The 24,789-nt window shown below is 43.8% G+C and overlaps 1 protein-coding gene across 10 annotated transcripts in view; it reads left to right on the forward strand.

Moving 5' to 3' along the window:
* Nucleotides 1-24,789, forward strand: part of RFX2 (regulatory factor X2) — a 65,030-nt gene that overhangs the window by 20,299 nt on the left and 19,942 nt on the right. For 3 of the 10 annotated variants that reach the window (XM_035348268.1, XM_035348273.1, XM_035348269.1), the window contains exons 2-6: nucleotides 10,259-10,371; nucleotides 13,068-13,157; nucleotides 14,168-14,247; nucleotides 14,978-15,242; nucleotides 20,090-20,164. In XM_035348268.1, coding sequence (XP_035204159.1) covers nucleotides 10,267-10,371; nucleotides 13,068-13,157; nucleotides 14,168-14,247; nucleotides 14,978-15,242; nucleotides 20,090-20,164 — 615 coding nt within the window. In that variant the 5' untranslated portion in view covers nucleotides 10,259-10,266. Of the gene's footprint in view, nucleotides 1-10,256; nucleotides 10,372-11,434; nucleotides 11,668-13,067; nucleotides 13,158-14,167; nucleotides 14,248-14,977; nucleotides 15,243-20,089; nucleotides 20,165-24,789 lie in introns of those variants that run through there. The other 7 variants (XM_035348267.1, XM_035348272.1, XM_035348276.1 and 4 more) reach the window with 6 other exon arrangements.

A 24,789-nucleotide genomic window follows, 5' to 3' on the forward strand; every position in this document is an offset into this window, starting at 1 on the left:
ATTCCAGTCTTCTGCCATGGGACAGGCTGTACAAGTGGGCCTTGCCAAAGCACCATTGAGTGTCCAGCATCACGGCGCAGCCCCTCATCCCACTGGGGAAAGCTGAGGTCTGTTTGGGTACCTGGAGTAGTGCCGGGGGTTGCAACCTGCTGGGGCCAAGCTGCCAGGTGCTCTGGTTCAGTGCAGGACTGCACCTCGAGGGTTTGTTCTGCTAAGGAAGCTCTCTAGTGCTTTTGTGCCAGGGTTTTACCTAACGTACCGCATTTCCCCTGTTGAATCACAGTGCTGGGAAACTCTACAGCGTATGCATTAAAAATACAGGAAGATGATTCATTTGAGCCCAGAACCAGGGCTTGCTTTCACCACAGAGCGCCAATGCGTGTGGTGCCCGAAAGGCCTGCATGTGGAACAGTGTAGTGTGTGACTGTTTTTTCCTCCTTCTGGATGTTAAAGCATCCTGACTGCTCGGCATGTCTCCAGAAGTTGTTTCTTGGGCAGTGTTATTTGCCATGGCTATAGCAAAACTTTTCTGAAGTCAATTAGCTAGTTAATAGGATGCAAACAAGGATTTTCAAGCACTTGCAGACCTGGCTGTGCCAGTCTAAAAATCTGGAAGCTTTTGAACTTTTTCTTGAGACCAAACCACTGGGGCTCTTGCAGGTAAGGCTATCAGGAGGCCAAGGGTGCAAAGCAGCACAGCAGTAAATGGGCAGGGTGCTGGTCGTTGTATTGCCACATGCCAGCAGGGATGTGTTCAGGTCTGAAGGAATCTGGTCCTGCTTTTGGCACTTGGAGAGTGTTGGAATTGTTAAGCTAAAAAGAAAACGAGACTGGTTTGTGTATGGGAGGGAGGTTCACGAAATTACTGTGCCCATGTTCAGGTCTGTGATCTGCACGCGTGGGATTTGTCGTCATGCTGCTGCCAGCAATGTTAAACCATCGCAGCTTCTGCTGTTCAGCCTCAGATGGCTCTTAAGGAAACTCTGATTAGACAGCCAGCACAGATACATTCCTAGATCTCTCCTGCCTCCATGAAAGTTACTTTTAAAGAAACAGCAAAGATTACTGAGCTGCAGTTACACACCAGTTACATATGTATGTGTGCATATATATATTACATGGCTTGATTCCATGAAATCCAGTTAAAGACTGAGTGTATATTTGTATTTGAGTATATTATTAACTACTGCTAATAAAAGCTGTTTCCAAATTTGTGTTTTTCCATGAGGACCATGTTTCTGAAAAAAAAACAGCTATACTGCCTGCTGCCCTCGAAACTCATGTTTTGGGTTTATCTGTGTTTCCAGGTAACTAAAGCTCTTAGACAAGCAGCGTTTGCTTCTGTTTTAAATTAATTTAACCTAATCAGTGGAAGGCTCTGGTGTGCCTTCTCTGTTTATATCATTTTGAAGCAATTTAATAAGCAGCCTCTCCAGAGTCAGCTTATTATCAAGTTCCTTGTCATATTTGCTTTCCCCCTTCTATCCCCTCCACTTAACACTGCTTATTAAAAGGCTAAAGGTTATGACATGTGGTTCAGGACACCCTTTAGATGAGCTTGCTCAGGTGCCAGCTCCTGTCTGTCTGGCATAACATTTTGGATAAAGATTAGGTTCAGGTGCTAAGCAGCCAGACATACCTGATACGTACAACATCCCTGATATGTGGCAGAAGCTTTGCTCTCCAAGCCTCCACTGTATTGTCTGAAGGACACTGTAACTGTAATCCTGAACATGGGTGCTGCTAGAGCAGGTTCTCTGGTTCAGCCACCTGACAGTCATGAGTTTCTTCTGGTTTTACCGACGGGTGCTCTGGAATCCTGTTATATATAATAATATTTATTTATTTATTAATATGATAAATAAATAAATAAATATAATAATAAAAAACTATTTTACTGATAGGAATTTCAGGGAAACACCTGTTATTTCTTGGAGATATCATGCTTTGGATTCAGGCACAGCAGGAATTAAAGATACATGTGGAGGCAGGAATTAAGCTGGTTTTAATACAAATATTTGCTCTGTGGTGGTATAATTCATGCAAACACATTTTTATTCACATAATATTAAAAAAAAAAAAAAAAAAAACTTTTTTCCAAATACAGACACTTCGTTTCTGTGCTGCAGTTAAAACACGAATACTGCCTTTTCAGGACAAATTATTAGAGACTATGTCAAAAATGTTGAATGAAATGGAAAATACTAAAGAAAATCTTGAATAAAATAGATGTGGCATAGAGAGTGGTGGATAAAGTCAATGGATTGTGTGCATCTGCTAGAAAATAAAATAAAAATCTGCTGTTCCTCTCATTCCTTTTATTATTTTTGATCACTTTTGAGAGTATTGAGGGTTCTGAGTAGTCAATATATTAAATGTAGAAACCCTAGTTCCTTTTTCTATAGTCAAGTTTATCAATATACAAGGGACAAAATACCATTTAGAGCTTGTATAGCACTAAAGCTTGTATAGAGCTTGTTTAGAGCTTGTATAGCACTATAGGTGGTTAAATAGCACTTTTATTTCTTCTGAATTCAATTATTGCCATTCTATTTTTCCTATTTATGTAAGCTCCAAGCCAGCTTGAAAAAAGTTCCAGAAACCAAATAACTATTTTAAGTTGTAAACTTTCCTTTCAAATATGCAAAAAATGTACAAAACCAACCAAAAAGAAAAAAAAAAAAAAAGCAAAAACTTGAATTTAGATCCAGCAAGTCAGTGTTATGGATGAGAAACAGTTCATTTTTTCAGATTAAACTACAACCTTCCTATTAACACTTGTTTCCAAAGACTGGGGTTCTTGGTAAAATACCAAGTATCATGAGATTTTTTTATAACACTCAGAGCTATATCACGACCTTGTATACAGAAATGTGACTGTATGTGATTCCCTGATTATTCTACCCCCCTGGTCAGCCTGAAGTCCCCTGAATAAAAAGGAACCTCAGAGCACAAACTGTGCACAGTTGAGCCTCCTGGCTGTTGGGTGTACCGGATCTCAGTAACTCGTGGTAATGTTAAAGAGGCACAGAGGTTACCTACTGCATTATAAAAACGCTTTTATAAATACATCAACACAAAAAGGAGGACAAAGGAGAATCTCCATCCTTTACTGGATGCAGGGGTAAACTTAGTTACAAGAGATGAGGAAAAGGCGGAGGTGCTCAATGCCTTCTTTGCCTCAGTCTTTAGCGGCAATACCGGTTGTTCTCTGGATTCCCAGTACCCTGAGCTGGTGGAAGGGGATGGGAGCAGGATGTGGCCCTCACCATCCACGAAGAACTGGTTGGTGACCTGCTGCGGCACTTGGATGTGCACAAGTCGATGGGGCCGGATGGGATCCACCCAAGGGTACTGAGAGAACTGGCAGAGGAGCTGGCCAAGCCACTATCCATCATTTATCAGCAGTCCTGGCTATCGGGGGAGGTCCCAGCTGACTGGCGGCTAGCGAATGTGACGCCCATCTACAAGAAGGGCCGGAGGGCTGACCCGGGGAACTACAGGCCTGTCAGTTTGACCTCAGTACCAGGGAAGCTCATGGAGCAGATCCTCTTGGGAGTCATCATGCGGCACTTGAAGGGCAAGCAGGCGATCAGGCCCAGTCAGCATGGGTTTATGGAAGGCAGGTCCTGCTTGACGAACCTGATCTCCTTCTATGACAAAGTGTCGCGCTGGGTGGACGAGGGAAAGGCTGTGGATGTGGTCTACCTTGACTTCAGCAAGGCTTTTGACACCGTCTCCCACAGCATTCTCCTCAAGAAACTGGCTGCTCTTGGCTTAGACTGGCGCACGCTTCGTTGGGTTAGAAACTGGCTGGATAGCCGGGCCCAGAGAGTTGTGGTAAATGGAGTCAAGTCCAGTTGGAGGCCAGTCACTAGTGGCGTCCCCTAGGGCTCGGTGCTGGGGCCGGTCCTCTTTAACATCTTCATCAATGATCTGGACGAGGGCATTGAGTGCACCCTCAGTAAGTTTGCAGATGACACCAAGTTAGGTGCATGTGTCGATCTGCTCGAGGGTAGGAAGGCTCTGCAGGAGGATCTGGATAGGCTGCACCGATGGGCTGAGGTCAACTGCATGAAGTTTAACAAGGCCAAGTGCTGGGTCCTGCACCTGGGGCGTAATAATCCCAAGCAGAGCTACAGGCTGGGAGATGAGTGGTTGGAGAGCTGCCAGGCAGAGAAGGACCTGGGAGTGATAGTGGACAGTCGGCTGAATATGAGCCAGCAGTGTGCTCAGGTGGCCAAGAAGGCCAACGGCATCCTGGCTTGTATCAGAAATAGTGTGACCAGCAGGGCTAGGGAGGTGATCGTCCCCCTGTACTCGGCTCTGGTGAGGCCGCACCTCGAGTACTGTGTTCAGTTTTGGGCCCCTCGCTACAAGAAGGACATCGAGGTGCTTGAGCGGGTCCAAAGAAGGGCGACGAAGCTGGTGAGGGGCCTGGAGAACAAGTCCTACGAGGAGCGGCTGAAGGAGCTGGGCTTATTCAGCCTGGAGAAGAGGAGGCTCAGGGGCGACCTTATCGCTCTCTACAGATACCGTAAAGGAGGCTGTAGAGAGGTGGGGGTTGGCCTGTTCTCCCACGTGCCTGGTGACAGGACGAGGGGGAATGGGCTAAAGTTGCGCCAGGGGAGTTTTAGGTTAGATGTTAGGAAGAGCTTCTTTACTGAAAGGGTTGTGAGGCATTGGAACAGGCTGCCCAGGGAGGTGGTGGAGTCACCATCCCTGGAAGTCTTCAAAAGACGTTTAGATGTAGAGCTTAGGGATATGGTTTAGTGGGGACTGTTAGTGTTAGGTCAGAGGTTGGACTCGATGATCTTGAGGTCTCTTCCAACCTAGAAATTCTGTGATTCTGTGATTCTGTGATTAATTTAGGGTGATGGTTACTATAAATTGCCGGTAGCAATCACAACCAGCCCTTTTTTTTTCCTGCAGTTCTGGTACATCCATCCATACCATCTTTGTAGCCATGCAGCTTGATGGGACCAAATTCCTGTCTTTCCCCACAACCATATGTATTCTAGCCTCAGTTTTCATCTTTATGCTATAGGATGTGTCTGACAATGTGTGCAGGTAATGATTAAAAGTTCAGGATGCCTCATTTTAGCTGGAGAGCTAATTGTATTGGCATTTGCTTCCTGCTTAAAGAATAGACACCATCAGAAATAAAAAAGGAAGGCATAATTATAGCAGGTTTGCCTGGAAAAATAAACATTTCCCACCTTTCTATCTTAATTTGAAATGAAAGGCATGAAGTACATTCTTCAATCTTCAAATGTTTGGTTTACCATTGATTCCTGGACTTCGGTGCAGTTATTTTCCTGGTGGATTTTTGTGCCCCATATTTAAATTCCAGAAATCCCCTTTGAGAAGTAGCTGTTGAGCCCATTTCCAAATGGCAAATAGAGGGTCAGTGGAATTGCCCAGCAGAGGTAATATCCACCAAGGTTTACTGTAGAGCTTAAAAATAAATGGCTGAGAAACCTTGTCCCAGAGGTAGAATTATCAACTATTTTTATTAAAAACAACAACAAGCTCATCCAAGATATTTTCCTTTTCCTTAGTAATTCCCGGTATTGCTTTCTGTTTCAAAAGTTCTGTCAAAAGAAAGACGGAATAAAGGAATTTAAAAAGTTTAAATGAGATCAAAGGATGACAAAATATGCTTTGAGAAGCAAATTCATTTTTTTCCTACCAAAAAATAGTTCATTATGCTTTTTTACCTTCAAACAAGCAAGTAATTTGGTGAAACAAAAGCAATTTTAATGTTTTTGAAAGCAACAGTAGTATGATTGAACAATTATTCTGGATTCAAAAAAGGCATTCACTGTTTGCTGGTGTAGGGTAGCTCATGTATTTTACATTTTCACTTTAAAATTTTCAGAATATGTAAATACAAGACCTAAATACCATACATGAATCTTCTCACATACTGTTTTCACCTGTGAGAATCAAAGCTGTGTGCCAGTCCCACCCCCGGGAACTCCCTGCCTTATGTAAGGCTGCTCGTACAAAAAATGAAATGAAATGAAATAAAATAAAGGGGGTTGATGCACTTTGAATGGTGACATTTCCTTCTAGAACTGAGACACCGAGCACATAGGCTGGCCCAGGCCAGCAGGGACTCGCATCATCTCTTTTTTTTAAGTCTCCAAGTGCCTGGAAGGGCTACGATAGCCATTTGCTCATGGGTCCAGCTGAATGAGGACCGAGCACAACAGAAAAATAAACCACATACTTTCTCTGGGGCAAACTACCTGCTCTGGCTCTAATCAGCAGCAGTTATTAGGCATTTGAGGTCCCAGCGTTTAGCACTGAAACTTTTTTGTTTGAGCATTCAGGAGCTGCTAGTTTATATTAAAGCGTTCTGTGGAAAAATACTTGCAGTTCCTCTGAATGGCTGCGTTTTGCCAAGCCCTGGCTCGTGGAGCTCATGGGCTGTGAGTGCCCTGCAGGCGCTGCTGTGGGCGCTGCTGCTCGCCCCCTATCCTGCAGCTTTTTTTTTTCGGGAGCGTGGCTTCCCCTCCAGGCTCCTGCTGACCTGCAGGAGGAAGGCATGTGACAGCCTTTGTCACATCCCCGCTTCTCAGTGCAAGCTAGAATGTGGAACACATTTTGAAATGCTCCCCTTATCTCTGTTTTTCCAGCATTTTGGAGCTGGTTTAGGCAGGATAGATTAAAAAAGGCAAGGGTATTTACATGAAGGTGGTGAGATTTATGAATGAAACAGTAACAATTGGAGCTTTATCAACCCTCAAGGCTTGCAGCATTACTATTTGTTTTTCTCAAATGCATTCAGACTATGACAGTTCTCTGAGACCCATGCTTGACAAATACCTTACTTAGGGGAGTAGGATCACTTTTTTAGGAGTGGGAAAACTGAAGCATAGGAAAGGGGAAGCATCCTGTTCAAGGTCACAGAGCAAGTTGGTGGCAGACCCAGAAATAGCACCCAGAAGTTATTAGCTTTTTCTGTATTTCCTTTCCTGTCACTGCTGTTTGCTTGGATACCAAGATAGCTGTGTGTAAACAAAAGGTTTCCAGAGCACAGCAGCCTTGCTATCGGCCTGATTCATGCAGTGATGATGCAAGCTGGAATTTAGATGTCTGCAATGCCTTCTGCAGCAGCGCACTTGGTGCCGCCCATGACATCACAAGCAGATTGAGCAACTGGAGTTTTGAACTTGTCTGTACCTGGAATGCAAACACCTGATTAGGGCGCCATCCCTGCAGTTTTATTTCTTATGCCAGGTCAGACCCTTCTGCTGACTCCCCTAGTAAAAATTACTGAGTTTTCTTCTTGCTCCCCGTGAGGAGCCCTGATGCTAACAAAGTTGGCTGGGGTTGCTCCTCCTCTCTGTGACCCGCTGGTGGCTTTCTTTAGTACCGATTTGTTCCTCCATTTGTGCACACTCACTGGTACCAAGGGGGCTGCCAAGCTGTCACGCTATCAACGGCTGTCAGAAGCCACGCGACACCTTCACTATCCCTGTTGAGCCCTGCAGGTGGGAGAGGTACAGCGCCCTCCAGCCAGGAGCGGGACGCATGCGGTGCTGGGCTGAGCCCCTGGGGCTGCTGCTTTGGGGAAGGGATGGGGCTTGCTTCTGAGCCACTGAGTCTCTTAGGAGCAAGTGATACAGAACACTGTAAAACTATCTCACCTGTGGGAGGTGAAAAACAAGGTGGAAGGCCCCAGGCTTCCTCCTTGAAAGCTGATGCTGAGCTTGAGTCGTGCTCAGCAATACTGGCTGGTGTGCCGGCTCACTTGGTACTGCACGCCCGGGACAAAGGCACGGTTTTGTAGCCCCTTGCCATGGTTTCTCAGTGCAGGAATCCTGTTTATGTTACCAGTGTTTCAGAAGCACAAATTAGTACTAGCAGATGGCATACACGTTTCTGTTCCTCCAGCTCTCAGGATGCACAAGATGGCTTTAGTGGGAAATTAATTATTCTCTATCCAGGATGTTCTGCTAATAAACAAAATAATAAGTCTTGTATGTGTGCTTCAGGGGGTCCGGTACTTTGGTGTCTGTCTACTTTGCCTGGAAGTACCAGCTGCAGGTTTCATTGGGTTCTTTGTGTCTAGTTTTGTTGTCATCAGTAACAGAGCCTGTCTTTTGTAATGAATCTGACAATAACGGTGATTTATTTTGGCAGCAGACCGTTCATCTTCCACCCTTTCTGCCTCTCTCTGCTCTCTTTTGTTCATGGAGGGAAACCAGAAGCAGAGATGGGCGGGTGATAATTTTGTGATATCAGGAAAGGACACTTTGAAGGGATGACACTTCAAGAGACCTTTCTGCAGACCTGAACTGCCAAGATCTGACCCTGTCAGAACCACTCTCAAATAGGTTGTTAAAATATACCTGGCAACTTACCCAGTTTTCTTTTATATCCTCACCATGGTCTATTCTTACACTCGCCATGCTATAGGTTCCATTCACAAAAACTTAGACCACTGTCAAGTGGAGCCCTGGGTATGAATGGTAAAACAGAGAGATAAAACACCCTTGCGAATTTATGAGAATAAGCATTATGCTGTTACCCTCTGGTCTGCTATGGCTTTATAAACTCTCCTTCAATGGCACAGTGCTGGCCAGTGGCAAATAATTTTGGTAGGCTGCAACAGGTGGGAGGCTATTTCTTTAATTTACGGGGAGAACTGTTATTTTTGTGATCCCACGGTGCTATTGCAACTGGAGTCTTTACACATGAGGCTATTGTTTCAAACCCCTGCCCGGGTGGCAATGTGAAGAAGCAGGCACTCATGTTCTTGTTGAACGAAGCAGCCAAGCAAGTCCCCAAAGGACAGCCCGTGCATGGGGCCCAGGGCTTGTCAGGCCTGCAAGCAGGGGCTGCATTTTCTCCCCTTGTTTCTGGACTGTGGAGTTAATCTGGTGGCTGTACCTGGAGCGCTCACACTCCTTATCTGCCCTTTCTCCTGGATGTAGAAAGATGTGGAAGAGAAAATTTCTTGCAAGCTGTGGACTTGGGGTGAAGTCAGGGGAGTAATTGCTTTAATTTCTAATGTCCAGCATAAGAATATGGGGTCAGCACTAATTAGAAAAAATCTTAAAAACTCTTTTGTGAAGAATCTGATTTTTTTCTTTCAATGGCTGAAGGAGAGAAATGTGTAATGTTTTTGTACCTTCACCTCCCCTCTCTGTTCAATTGTGCCACAAAGAGCTATCAAGTGAGCTCTGTCCAGAGCATCCCACAGTTTCTCATTTTCTCTTTTGCCTCTTAAATTGCACAAAGTTGAGGAAGAAGTTTAAATACTGGAAGGAGGGGGAAATAAAACTGAAAGGATTTCACACTGTTGCTGTGAAGCTGTGTTGCACGCATCAGCAGGGCTGAGAAAGGAGAAATGACTGCTCAAAATCTGGGTATTTCAGAATCTTATGGTTCGGAAGTGACAGCAGAAACACTCTTGAAATAGTTTTAAACAGCAGCTTTCCCAAGAAATTGTGCAAAAAGACTTTTCTACCTCTCCATAACATATCAAAAACCCAAATCAAAACACCCTTGGCTGCCCTCGGGACACAGCCCCATGGGGGCTCAGCCCCTCTCTGTGCCTGCTGGGTGCCCCCCTGACCCCAGGATGGGGCAGCTGAGTGATGCTGGGTGGGCGCTGGGATGGGGTAACAGGAGGCTTGGCACCTTGATGGGAGCTGGGGAGGGCAGGGGTGTTTCTTCGTGGGGGTGGTTTGGGGCTTTCAAATGACACTCAGTTGCTGTTCTTTCTCTATTCATGTTTGATCACTGGTTGCAATTATACCCCTGAATCCGCCACCCCACTTTCAAACTGAAAGCATTAGCTAAGCCCCAGGCAAGTACTTAGTTTCAATAAAAAATTTGCAGTAGTTAAACATGATAAAGCAGAGGGGGAGAAGAAATGTTTTTAAAAATATGTTCTTACTCTTACAGGTCTGTAGTTATACCTCACTATGACACAATAATTTTCCAATGCTACTTTTTTGTTATATTTAGAAGAGCATTTTCTGTTCCTTCCCCCCCCCCCCCCTTTCTGCAGAACAATGGTGCAACTTTCTTTTTTCTTAATATAATAACGCATTAAAATTAGATCCAAGACTAAAAAGAGCCCTCTGTGTAGGAATGTAGCTACCTTCCTTCCTAGCACTTCCCCTGGATCTTCCACTGGGATTTTGCTCCTTTTAGACACAGGTTCCTTGGGCTCCTGGTGGCGTTGGGCAAGCGGAGCTGTGCTTTCCCTGGCTGATGTCCCTTCTGCTCTCTCCAGCAGTGAGCATGCAGAGTTCAGAGGGTGGATCAGACCCAGCAGCTTCCGTGGCGCTTCACACTTCTGCATCAGCCCAAGCTCCAGTAGTGCAGCCGGTGCCAGCCTCGCAGCAGGTAACGTATGCACAGCTGGTAGCGCCGTTTCCATGGAGAAGAGCCCTCTTTTCCTGGTAGAAGTATATGAATCCAGGACTTTATTTGGGAGGAGGGGATTGATAATCAGCTTGTTGAGGCAGTGGTGAGAAAGAGCCTGGAGATTGTGTTGATCGAGGCCATAGGTATTTACCTGGGTTAGCCCTACAAACACGCAAGCTTTAAAACACGAGATTTGGATTTTCAAAGTAGCTACCTAAGGAAATCACTTTGTGCCAGCTTTGTGGTTGCTTCAGTGTAATATCCTGCTGTTGTTATTTGTTGTGTCAGTAAAAGCAGCAGAAAATAAAACTGTTCTTAAAGGCATCTCTACCAAAAAGGCATCCAGCTCAACAGAAGAAAGGGTGCGTGGGGGGGGAGGGGGTGTGTGGTTGTGCTGGGGCAGGAGTGGGTGGAGGAGCCACATGCTAGCCTCTTCCTTTGGTAGGTGGATCCTGACATTTTAAATTCGAGAGAGGGGGAAAATTCATGATTCATTTGCATGAATACAATGCTCTTGGAAGGTCTCCTGATAGGAGAGAAGTGATAGCTTCAACTGATGAATGAAAACTACCGAATGCAAAACGGGAAGTGTTAAGCATAACTGGTTCCTTTTTATGGCATTTGGGGAACTATCAAAAGAGCTTTCTGTGGCAGTTAAGGAAGCTGCAAGGATAAAAGGATGGGTGGGTGTAGCCCAGCTACACCCTTCTCCAACTCCCAAGTGAGAAGTAGCTGCCATTGGATCCCGATGGAAAGCAACAACTTAAACTTTTGAATTGCTAGGAGCCTTTGGTCTGCTGGGACTTGGACATCCACATCGTGCCACTCAGCATGTGTTTGGCCAGCTTTCCCAGCGTTGATTTCCCTGGGTGTTGTTTCCTGTTTGTATTGTAATGATGATCAGTAGCGAAAAGTATCTTAGGGATTGTCAGTCTTAGTGTGAATTTGACTGTGACAACGTTCAAGAAGTTAAGAAAAGCTTTGGATTATGAAGTTCCCAAAGTTCTGTCCAGCCTTTCCTGGTGCTGGTGTCATGACACAGCGTCCCACATGGAACTCTGTGGATTAAGGAAGACCCAGAGGATCTTGGAAGATAGCTGAAGAGGTGGAACATCTAGAGAACCTTCCATTCTCACCAGCAGGACAAAGAAAATACTGGGAATGAACTACAGGCAGCATGACTGGTGCGAGGCTGAAGCCTTTGGTGTTGTTGATCACTGGTCCACCTTTCAGTGTGAGAGAAGGCTGTATGAACAGGATGGCCTCATCTTACAGGTTGGGGATGATTTTTTTTTTTTTTTTCTGGTTAGAAGCTAGTAGGAGTAACCAGGCAGGTGATGATGAATTACAAAAGTAGCTGAGCTGGGCAGCTGTGCCAAAGGAGAGAGACGTGTCATTTGGTAAAAGCAATGACAGAAAGGATGAAAAGTAGGAGAAAGAAGGAATAATTTTCACTGAGACTTTGATGCAGTTGGCATTGTCAAGACCTGACTTGAAAAAGGGCTTTTAATGCTCCACCATGCACTGATTACAGCCTCTTTTGGAAAGAAAATAGGCAAAGTAATGGCTGGCATAACTGTACGCATCCTTAGCACTAGCTCAGCTGCAGGATCTCAAAAGTATACAGACTTTCTGAAAGTGAGCCTGGGGACTGTGATTTAGGAGCTGGCTAAAATCTGGGCAATTGTCATAATCTTGTAATTCTGCTAGAACAGAACTTCTGTCTCGTTACAAAGGACATGTTAGGAGGTTGTCAGAGGGCTAAAAATCATCACTATATATATGGTAGCCAGTCATTGTCAAGGTCTCTTCTAGGACTCATGTGGGATTGTTTTGCAGCTGTTTGTTCTGTTGGCCCAGTCTGTTGGATATTTTTAAAGCTTCAAGCCACAGAGGATGACTGTTTCCTTGGAGAAGGTCCTCATCAGTATAAAGTGCCATACAGATATTTGGCTTGAATGTTTCCTTTCTTACTTTCATGCCAGTATCCTAGGCTCTGTTCCCACGGGCCTCACTGAATCATTTATTTCCATCCACTATGTCTCCACATTTGTTTTACTGGATCTGCAAGGTGCTTTGCACTCTTCAAGACTTGTGTGCAGCCTCAAACAGAAAGTCAGGTGTAAGGCAAGGGTAGCACAAAGCACGTCTGTGCCCTTGGTGGCACTAAAGTGAGATGCAGAACCCCCAGAGCTTCGGTGCTGGTGGAAACTGTGGCACCTGGAGAGTGATTTCTTGTCATGGGAGACAGATTGTGCTTTGGTATAGCAGGAACAAAAGAAGCATCTTTGCAGCCATAGGAGGAAAATGTGAATATGTGAGGAGTGGTTCTTGTTTGGCTGCGATTGAACCTCCTGTTGAACTCCTGTTGAATTCTTCCTGTTGAATGCCTCCTGTCAATCAGCTGTTTGCTGTTGCTCTATTATTTTTCATAGAGAAATTCAGAAAATGTGGATCCAGCTTTCTGCTTTTTCTCAGTTCAGGTATCTGAGTTCATGCTGGTGTTGGTGCAGGTTACGTTGGAGGGATAGGGGGCTGTAGGGGCGCTAAGGAAGGGGTTCTGCTGCCCATGGAGTAGCTGCAAGACTTCCATGAAAGTTTGAAAGGGAATACCTGTGTTACAGACTAACTACAAACTGGAAGTAAGCGTGTGTTAACGTATCTTCTTCTTTCAGAGGGTTTTGGTCCAAGCAGCAGGCTCCGCTCCCAAAGGAGCGCAGATGCAGCAAATCTCTGTTCCCAGAGTTCAGCAGGTTCCACAACAGGTAATGTCCCTGCGGTGAGACACCACACAACCACTCTAGGTCAGCAGGACTGGCTCTCCCTGTCTGCCATGTCCCACACCGAATTTGAAACTGTGTCAAATATCTCCTTAGAAAAATCCATACTGTTAATTAAACAGCTGTGTGCATCCAGAGACCTGGAGATCACTGTGAGAGCAGCTTTCTCCATCTCTCTCTCTCCTTTTCAGACTGATAATAAAAGAAACTCTCAAGATATTTAAGGTTTGGAAGGAACCTTTACTGTAGCAGGTGTCTTGCATATGTTTGAAGATCTGATGGATGCTTTTAATTGCCATTTAAAAAACAATAATTCTCAGTAATTTTTTTCTAGAGGCAAAGTGTTTGGGATTATTTTTTAATTACACAAGCAAATATATTGATTACTTGTGGCTTTGTAGAAAGGTTGGGTTGCAGAGAGCCATGCAAGTGTTTTTATTTATCTGAACTTTGCCTTTTGCAGCCCTTGTTTCCTAAGAAACCAAGCATATGTGGTGCTGCCTCATGTGGACAGTGAGTCTGATTCTCTTGACTTTTTCCTCTAGCAATTTTTTATTTGGTTACTCAGTTTGAGAAAAACTTGACAAAGGGCAACCACATACCTCCCAGACCAACAAGAAGGGGCTGGGATGCAGATGGACACTGCCAACCTGCCCTCTAAAGGAAAGGCTACAGCATGATCTCACCCTGGTTAGTCAACAGAGAATCAGCCCTGAGACGTGTGCAGAGGAAACACAGCTCCATTGTTTCCACTGCTCATGGAGCAACTTCTTATTTATTTATTTTAATTTAACCTTTTAAAATAAATATGTCTGTTGGGACATATGTTTTTTTTTTTTTTTAATTTGTTTGTTGTTGTTTTTTCTTTTCTTTTTTTTTTAGAGAAAGCCTAAGTCTCAAGGTAAAGTTCAAAGTTAAGGATGTAACATGTAATTTCTCCCTCTGTTCCAAGGCAATAACACATCTGTAACTCAGGCTTATGATGCTTGTTTCAGGTGCAATCCGTACAGCATGTATATCCATCCCAGGTCCAGTATGTGGAAGGAGGAGAAGCTGTCTATACCAATGGAACCATGTAAGAGTCTTTTGTTCTTCTGTTCTGAGCCCATTTCCCTTCCCTGCTGGGTCTGAGCAGTTTGGTCCTTCCAGGCTTCTTCCCCTCCAACACTGCTGCTGGCACTGGCTGCCATTAAAAGGAGGAAGAGAAGGAACTGTTTTATGTGCTGAACTGGGTGTGTGGGTGCCAGACTCTAGCCTTGGTGGAGGTGATGTCCTCCACCAAGAAGAGATGTTTCAGGGAATTCTGCTCTCCCTAATATGAAACGGCCCTGTGCTTTCCTCTCCCCATCCCACTGTGGTGCAGCCTTAGGAACCAAAGCAGAATTTCTATAGGAAGAAAGGGGTTTGGTAAGGCATCCTGTTGCCCCTCTCTGCTTGGCCCCCCTTTGTGTCCCTGGTTGGGTCCTGCTGCCTCTGCTGCCCGCTGGGATGCTCTCAGCCTCTGCATTTAGGTCAAGTGAGATGGCTGCAAAATGACTCCAGGGCTCTGCATGCACTCACACTTCTGGGACAGGCTGTGGTTGTGGGTCTTTGCTTCAGGGCTGTCACAGGACTGATTAATGTTGTCAGAATTGACTTTTATGGCAGAATTCAATTTCAGGGGTGCAAATTCGACTGACAGCAGAGCCGAGGCCTTTTTTAAAACGTGGTCCAGATTGCAGAAGCCATTGTCTGTGAGATTAGATCTGTAAGCTCCTCTCCATCAGCTTGTGCTCCATGTCCTAACTCTGTTGTTCCTTTGCTAGACGAGCTGCCTACTCCTACAACACTGAAGCTCAGATTTACGCCCCCAGCAGTGCAGCTTCCTATTTCGAACCGCAGGGAGGTGGAGCTCAGGTGACTACAGCGGCATCCTCTCCTACAGCCATTCCCTCTCACAACATGGTGGGCATCACCATGGACATTGGGGGAAGTCCGATCCTCTCCAGCTCGGGAGCCTATCTCATTCATGGGGGGATGGAAAACACTAGACATTCTCTGTCACATACTTCACGCTCCTCTCCAGCAACGGTATGTAGCTCTGCAGATGTCGCAGCTCAGGGTCCGGAATTGTTCCAAGGAACTGAAAAGCCTTCAGAAAAAAAATCTCCTATCATTAGCACTGTGTATATGTCTGTATAACATGCTATGCAAGTGCAAGCAAGAGAATAGACACTGGTGTACTGCAGATATTTTTCAGGAGGAATTTGGGATGTCTCTTACCAGTGGGCAGAGGCCTGTCAAACTTTCTGAGCAGATCATTCACATGCTGCAAGTATGCAGCATGGAGATAACATTCTTGGTGATTTTGTTTTTCTTTCCAAGCAGAATGTTTTGGCTTTCTGATTCAAAGTAATTGTCTATATTTACATTTTCTAATACATATAACGTCTGAACATGAAGCTTGGCTTATCCAAAGCAAAGAAATATATAAACAGATTCTTCATTATGAAGAGACCTGAAAAGTCCATTATTAACCCAGTGAATAATTACTACACATGTGTCAAGCTGATCATTCCAAATGCACAATGACTGAAAAATCTTTGTATATCTCCTACACCATTGTGTATTCTGTCTTTGCCATATATTATAGAAAATGTATTTTATGGATAATACTGATCAAACGGAAATGTTTTAAAGCTCTAATATTTTTTAATCATGTCCTTCCAACTATCAGTTGAGGTGCTGGGTTTAGAAGCACAACTGTATGGGACTCAGAAGGGTAAAACTATTAACCTAAAATGGCCTTTCTGCAGCTAGAAGCAATCAGGGCTTCTGTCTGAGAATCTATAAAGTCTGAGTAGCAACTGCTGCCAAGAATGGGTTGGAACTTACGTTCTTCTGGGACAGTGCTCACTTTCCTTTCCAGACTGACCTGTGTGTTTATATGCTTGTATACAAATGTAGGTGTGACTGAGTGGATGTGACGGGATTTTAAAACAGGAACAGCGCTACTTAGGGAGAAAAATAGGGGCTGTTTGCTACTGACTACTCTTGAAAATCTGGCCAAAAAGGCTCACTTTGTTGTCCCACAGAGGTTTAAAGTACAGACTTTAAAGTTTTTGAATCTTTGTGTCTGGAAAGGTTGTCTTTGATCTTGCAGTGAGTGTGATCTGCCTTAGGAAGAAGTAGCTATCTATGGGAAAAGCCTTTAGCTCTGGGTGAAAGAGGAAATGTGTGGCAGGAGCTATAGGAATAAATGTCAGATTCATTTGGATTAGCAGGAGCTCATTTCTCGTGTGAGAATTGCGTGTGTTTTAATTACTCATAGTTAAAAACTAGCATTGGACCTTCCTCTGATTTTGCTCATGCTTGTTATTTTGAAGGAAGTAGCTGCTGATCTTGTCACCTGCGTGGGACTGCATCTTGCAAAGCTGCACGACATAACTTTTTTTTATTATTATTTCCATGGTGACAGGCACAATGTAAAAAGCCCAAGTAGAATATGTGTTGGTAGAAATGTCCCATGAACAGATTTATTTTGTAGCTGTCTATCGCATACAATAAGCCATTCAGGAAAAAAATAATTTAGGAACTGACTTCTATTAAAATGCATCAGAAATAAATTCACTCTGTTGCATGTAGGAATGAACATGAATTTACAAATGTTAGTGGCTCTTGTGGAGGGGCTTAAGAGGGTTAAGTAGTGCATGGATGCTTGTCTGGAACACAATATGGGGATGTGTCTATCTGTGGCTTTCAGTTCTTTCAGCACAGGCCAGAGTTGACGGGAGACACAGCAGAGCTCTCAGGAACATTCAGAACCATTGACAGCTACTTTGAATTTCACATAACAATGGGTGGACAGGTAGTGGAAAGCAAGGAATATATCAAGTCAATGGGTAGGAACATTATTTTTATTTGTAGTGCCTTGCTTAAACAGAGAATAGGGAAACTTGATATTGAAGAGGCCAGAGAGGCTACAGTCATGGCAAAATGTATTTGGGGCAGGATTATGAACTTTAGCAGTGGAGAGAAAGAAGATTACAGCTCATGCAGATGTAGACAAGTTCATGCAGATGTAGACAAGGAAGAACTGTTTGCAAGTGGCCTCAGTCATGTAATGTTGGGGATGGATATCAAAGTGACCAGCAATGTGAGAGCAGTGATGGAGATGCTACAAGGAATGGGGAAGCAAGAGGGCTTGGAGGGTGCTGAGCACTTGTGACAGAGCTGACACTGAGACCTCAAAGGGGAGATCAAGAAATGTTTCTTCAGAAGAGAGTGGTAGCAAGGCAGCACTTCAGAATTAGCAATGGGGTAAGAGCTAGAGCTTCCTCAGGAGGCTGTTTGGTAAAGACAGTATATACACTAAAATAAAATCTTAAAAAAAAAATACAACACAACAGCATCGTCCATATCTGCTGGAATAACGATGTTCTGCTCCATCAAATAGGCTGGAACAGGACATCATGCAGGTCTGTTCAGGGTCTGTGCTAACAGACCACTATTAATCTTAATTTAAACTAAGCTAGGCCAAGAGAGGAAATCCTTGAGAACTCCCATAAGTAGGTACTTAAAACTGTCTTCCTTCTGGTCCTTTTGACTCTCAGTAACCTGATCTCTAGCCCAGTGCACTGCAGTCCCTTTTTTGGACAGTTTGTTTGTTTGTCCAGCAGTGAGTAGTAGCTGAGAGTTGTTGCCAATGTGTCCAGCTGTGGCTGGAAATGAATGAACAAGCTTTAAGTCAGCCTGTCTTACACCTTCTGGATCACTCTAGGCAGACTCACAACTTCAGTCTGTCCCTGTGTCCTAGGACGGGGGAAAGAGAACAGAGCGTCTCTCCTTTAATGAGTGTTGCTGGACAACATTTCATCAGTGAAATGTTGTTGGTGATTTTGGCTGATACATACCTCAGGAACCTCACAGTCAAGAAATTTATCACCCATTCTAGTCAAGCAGCTATTGAAATGTTCCTTTGTCAAAAAGCCCACCTTCATGCAGGACAGCTTATGAGTTTCCAGTCTTTCCCCTCTAACATTTGTTTCTGCACGAGTAAGGTGTCCATTTGTATTGGACAACAGCAAAATGCCAAAAGGACAAGTAGTGTTTCTGTGCTTGCATAAGAGGCATTGCTCAATGGGTACTGTGCTGCTCAGCCGTCTCTGCCCCTTCAGCAGAGGAAGGAAATGGTGTCTCCCTCTGACACCTTGACTCATTTCCTGAAGACTGCATCAGCAATCAGGATGTGCTGATGAGTTTTGGTTCCTCATGGTACATCATGGTATGCTGAACAGTTTTCTCAAAACCTGCTGAAATATAGTCCTGGACTGAACCTTTTTTGGATTCACTGATAAGTTCCTGATAGGTGCTACAATGATGCCACTTTGGGGCAGAACCAAGGGATTTCACAGAATCACAGAATATTAGGCATTGGAAGGGTCCTTGAAAGATCATCTAGTCCAATGCTCCTGCTGGAGTAGGAACACCTGGATCATGTCACACAGGAACATATCCAGGCGGGTTTTGAATGTCTCCGGAGAAGGAGACCCCACAACCCCCTGGACAGCCTGTTCCAGTGCTCCATCACCCTCAGCATAAAAAAAGTTTTGTCTCAGTTTTTTATGCTGGAGGTGCTTGGGCAGAGCGTTGCCTTCAGACATGGACATTGCAAAAACTGCGTTGGGTTGTTCAATGTTGCTTCAGAAGTTAGATCCGATTTTTTCTGTTCTCCCACCTCTCTGATAGAACTTGGTTTTGTAAATGGCTGTTTTTTTCTCTGCCTTTGTCTTTGCCATGCTATAAGTCAGTGCAAACTGGAGTATAGGGAGCTAGCTTGTATGTGAAGGAGGGCATACGCTCACAGATGATCATGCAGATGTGATGCTTTGTGCATGCACCTATAGAAACATACACAACAATGCATGTTAAATGTTGACAGATAGTAAATTTGCTAGAGCTAGCTACTGATGGCAAGTTTTACAGCATGCCACCTGGTCCTGCCTACACTAACAGGTCACAGATAATGGGGTTTTGAGAACATGTACTGGAAGCAACAGGAACTTGCCAGTCCCTCAACCTGAGAGTTTTTTTTTCCTTCCTCATTCGCAAAACCCTCATGCTCAGGAGCACTGGAGCTCTGGACCAGCAGCCTTCTATGCAGTAGTTTGCCAAGGGAGGCCCAGGAATAGACAGGACAAGACAAGAAGGGTCTAGGAGAGGGTCTGAACACAACGCAGCCGCAAGAGCTAGGCTAGAAGCTAAGTGAGGTTGGAGGAAAGCAAGAGGGCTCTTCAGAGGCCAGAATGCCTCGCTGTTATTCCAGCTGCAGAAGCTCTGAGATCAGTGGAAATGAGCCCAATAGCAGTTCTGCTTGGTAGTGAAGATAGATCTCCTATCTATTCCAGCTTACACACTCCTGGTGTAAACCCTCCTGGTGCCTCTGTTTTATTTAGTTGCCTTCAGTTCTTTGCCAATTTTTTAAGAAGTAATAAGAACCAAGTTAATTCATCCCAGTTTTCTGTAAAAGATCTGGGTAAAATGCACCTCCTCTGCAGCAAGTCTGCTTTGACCTGCTGCAATTTGTCTGTATGGCGGTGTTTTGGTCTAGGCATGAAGGGGAGAGGAGAAGGAAAACTGCTTCTTGTTTATATTGGGCAACACACGTAGTGGAAGATCAAAAGTATCCTAGTCTCACCCTTTCACCCTAACAGGGATCGTTGCTGTGTTGTTAGTTTGCATGCCATACAATTACGCCTTTTCAGCTTCATCCCATAAGGACCATGTCTCATCTACTTGCCTCTTTTTCACAAGCCTGTTGATATAAAGCATTAATCATTCAAATATTAATAAAGATAAATTCTTGGCTGTTGCTAACTATCTGATTTCCTTTCTTTTTCTTTTTTCCTTTTTTTTTTCCCTGCGCATATTTTCTTTAGCTTGAAATGGCGATTGAAAACCTACAAAAAAATGAAGGGATTACATCACACAAAAGCAGTTTGCTCAACAGCCATGTAAGTTGCAATCAGAATTTACAACCTCTTTCCTGCTTTGGTAGGAGCATTATTTGTAGCCATTTGGCGTATTCAATAGGACGAGTCACTCAAAACAGCCTGCAATTCAGCTGTGCTGCCCAAAGCAGCCCATTCCCAAGAAACAAGAATTTGCAAAAACTGCCATGATGTTAATGTTTGTTTATGAGATGCTCTGGAGTGTGTTAACTGCCTCTACCCTATGTTTATTTATTTCTTCTGCCTTGCAATGGAAATTGCTGGCAATTAGATAAACATATCTGAGGAAGTTCTTTCCTTTCAGTGGAATTTAAAGATGGCTGGAAAATAACTTGCAATTCTGCAGCAGTAACTTGGAGTGAATCATGACAAATATCCCCTAAATACTGTATACCAAAATCCTGCTCCTGTGAATGCCTTTATTGCCTCTTTCTGTGCCTCAGGAAGACCATTACTGTTACAATGCTACGGTAAACCCATTTGCTAGACCTCTCTTTTCTTACTATACCAACAATTTCCCTGCTTTGTGTGAAGTTCCCACTATTCTGCTGGGCCTACTCAGGGTCTTCTACATCATGGTTTATGGCTCCCACGCAGTAATGCTGAACAGTGAGCACATGCTTCTGTCAGATTTGAAGGGTCTAATTCAAATCTTATTGAAGTCATTGGATTTGCCTTTTCTTCATTGTGCTTTGGATTAGGCTGAAGCATGTTCTGCTCCAATAACTCACAATGCACAAAGTGGTACTTCCTTATTCTAACAAATTTCCTCTTGCTTTGTATTTGGGAGTAGATATGTTATCATTCTTGGGTATATTTGTCCTCTTCACCCTAGAGAAATAACCTGAGAAAATTAAAGGGACATTGAACCTAATGGTCTGATTCTCTTAAGCTGATGCCAAATTTCAGGCTGGGCTCCTGGATGAGTTTGATCCTTATTTCCAAGTTCTAGAAATCGAAGGTTCCTCATTGTAGCTGGGGAAATACAAAACTGCAGCGTCAGGCTTTTAGTTCCTGTTCTGAGCACACATGTGCATCCTTCCCTTCCCAGGCTGTGGCTGTGCTCATGCACCTGTGCTGTGCCCCTGAGTGCCACACAGATTTGGCTACAGGTAGCATCGTTCTGCAGATTTTTCTTGTTCATCACAGTGCAGAGAAGGGCAGAGTGGAACAGGACGGGGCACGTAGTGGTATGGTATTGAGGAGGTTTTTTAAAAAGGAAAAGGATGAAGGAAAGAAAGTGAAGATAAAAAAGAGATTTTGTCTGGCCACAGGCTAGGCAGGCTGGAGTTGGGGCCAGATCCAGCCTCCTATCAGATTTACACCACCTTTGTCCTGCAGGGTAGAATTAAGAACATAAAGTCTCTCTGCCCAGGTCACTGTTTAGAGTTTGGCATAAGGCCTAAATGCCCTTACAAGTCCTAAAGCAAAGAAACAACTTCACAGGCGTGTGGCTATGGAGCAGAATTTTTCATCAAGTGTTCTGTCCTTCATTTTAAACTTCACATTTTGTAAATCTGAATTCTTAGCATAATGGTTTATTTTGTTGCCATCAGCAGAGGTTTCATGTCGGGAATCTTAGTTTAAAAAAAAATAAAAAGGGAAAGTAAAGGTATTTCAGTCAAAAGGGATTTTTTTACATAACACTGTTTATACAAAGTCCATGGTAAAAGGAGCCACTCTTAATAACTTAATTTAGCCTCAAAAACTCTGAGAGGTTATTTAAGTGCACTTGAAATATCAGATTTAGAAGCCAAAGCTAATGTTAATACCCCAGTGACACATTATATTTCTAATGAAATTATGTCAATCTATTACTGTTACTGAAAAAGCTCTACTTACAAGTGTACTCCAGAGGCTTTGGATCAGAGGACTGGTTCTTTGCCAATTACGAGCTTGCAGATGATGCAAAGAAATTGGAGGAAGGCGACTGCAGTTTTCACAGGAGTGCCTAAACTAGGCACATGGAGAAGTGACTGGATGCACTGGAGTACCTGCTTGGGGCCCTGGGTGTCCTTAGCATTCAAAGGAGAAGGAAGAAAATGTATTATTTCCTCACTGCTTGTGAAAAAAATAAATGAATGAACACATCTTTGGGCTCTTAGGCAGGACGGGGCAGGTACTACCTACAGATGGAGTTTCTCCCCTGACTTAAGTGAGGCAAGGATCTGATCCCCAAATGGCGTCTGGGTGGAAACACCTGAAAGGAGACTGGACAGCAGAGGAGGAAGGGCCCGCAGATGGAATGATTGTCCCTCGGCAGGGGGAGGAATAGGATGCCCCGGTGTGGGGCAGGAAGGAGGTGAGTGTGGCAGCTCCAACTCACCTGCCAGGGTGGCTCGGGCTTGGTGCTCAGCGACCTGCTCAAAAGGCAGTGACCGGTGGTGGTGGGCACTTGGTCTAGAAAAGAAACTTTTCAGACAAATGATCAGTTTTGAGGAATGTTAATTGCAGAAGGGGGAGAGGGAGCAAGAAGGAGGTGTGGGTCAGGGTCCAGACCAAGCCAGACGGCAGGGGGACTTCCCAGCCCCGGATGAAGCCCCCCCGTGCGTGCACCAGAAGTGTGTGTCTTCATTGCTTTGTTTGGTTTCACAGAAGTATCCGTAACAAAACCTTTCAAAACGTGGGCCTTCTTCCTTTCTCCGACAGCCCTCAGTGTCCCTTCTTCCACCCTTCAAGAACCCTCCTTGAATCAAGTTTTTTTTTTTAAGATTTGTTTTTTTAAATCAAAACAGACACTCAGTAGAAATAAAGTCTAAGTAAAAATAAAATGGAAATGTTCCCCTGCAGTGCTATAACACAAACAAAGCAGCATACAGCTGCATAGTGATTTTATTGGAACCTGATCATAATATAAACAGAAACTTTCGAGTATTTTGTCATTGTCGCAACCAAGCAAAATTCAAAAAGTAAACAGAACAAGGAATACAAATGGGAAGAATATTTAATGTTCTCATTTTAAGTGCCCAGTATGCTATTATTGATGCAGGAAGAGCAAAAATCATGTTCTGAAAATTATTTATATTCTGACAGATTTCTTTTTTAATCCCTTTTGTGAATTTCTTAATAAAATTCCAATTCAATACCAAGAGTTCGTATTGTCAAGCTCTGTAATGTTTAAAGGAATATAAAAAGACACTTGCAGAAAAAAGGAATGCTGGGAGATGAAGGGAAGCGTTAGAGTAAAAATGTCCAGCATCAAATTTAAATGAGAGGGCTTTATCTATATCTGATTTTCCCATAATAACATGCAATATTTTTTTAAGGCTTGTAATTAGAACAGGTTTAGAAGAGCAGAAATAACTGTTTCACATTCATTATCTTCCATAGGCTAAGTAAAGCAAATGGTTAAACACAATGAACCTTCTTAATCATTATTTTTTTTAAATACAGGGGATGGGCCAAAACAAGCATGGATGTGGACTAATTAAAAACAGAGCTCCTGCTGGTCTTTTATGTCATGAACACTGGGGTCCGCTTTTGTTAGAGGCAGGTTAATGGGTGGGTTGATTGGAGCCCCAGGGCTCCAGAGTGGCCTTTTAGGGGCAACCAGCAATGCCTCTTCCTGCAGACAGAAGCATGAAGGGGCACCATATGAGCAAACACCACCTCTTAGGGCTATGGCCTTTGAATTTCGGAAAGTTCTCCGGCTGTGAATTGCAGCCCCAAGGGGATGTGTGACTGGAGGAAGGTGGGAAGGGGACGCGCATCTCGGTGAGAAGCAGGACGGGGGCAGCAATGAAGAGGTTTTTCTTCTTCCAGCTTTGGGGGCTCCAGGGCCCGCCACAACTGATGGACATGGCCATTGCAACTGCAGCACACTTTGCATCAAAGTCAACTCATGAACAAAATAGTTTTAACTGTACGTCTTTGGATTCAGCTTCTTTGACGCAGCAGAAATTTAAATTTGAGTATGTGAATGACAAATACACAAAATGTCCATCCGTGGGTGCTGATAGCTTATAGCTCAAAAGGATTTGTATGAGAGCAAAGTTGGATGTGAACTACAGAAACTGAAAATAACTCAGCTGACTTAGGTGTCGGAGATGCCATTGCAAGTTGCAGGTTGTATTTTCACAGAGTTATTGATATAAAACTCAAGGTATATTGTGGTGAATTGGGACCCTAAAGTTTCATCAAGGGAAAATTAATAGAAAAAAGCCAGTTATTGCAGTACAAGTGGGGAGGATTTAAGCACAGGCCAACTTTTACATCCATGTATATGGTTAAATCCCACTGATTTCTAGACCAATTTCTGAGTTTATGCTTAACTACAATATGTGCTTGAATTATTTGTTGTAAGGAGATGATGCAGACAATATTTTGACATTCATAACCTGACTTTATTTTGCCACTAATCTGGTGTGAATGCGGCTGCATCTGGTGGAGCTACACCTCCTGTACATGCGTGCATGTGTAGAGGTCTGGATGTGGAGAGGTCTTAAAAGTGTTAATCCCATACGTCCTTGATGACAGTGAAAGGACTACTACCAAAGCTATTGATTTTAATCCATTTTAAATCTAGTTCCTTCAAAAATTCACTTAGTATAACACTTATTTTATTGATACTGAAAGTGTCGTTTAGCCAATTAAAGGAGATTGGTTTTTTGTCTTTTGTATTTTAATTC

The sequence above is a fragment of the Oxyura jamaicensis genome, chromosome 28, assembly GCF_011077185.1.
Source record: "Oxyura jamaicensis isolate SHBP4307 breed ruddy duck chromosome 28, BPBGC_Ojam_1.0, whole genome shotgun sequence".
Lineage (NCBI taxonomy): Eukaryota > Metazoa > Chordata > Aves > Anseriformes > Anatidae > Oxyura > Oxyura jamaicensis.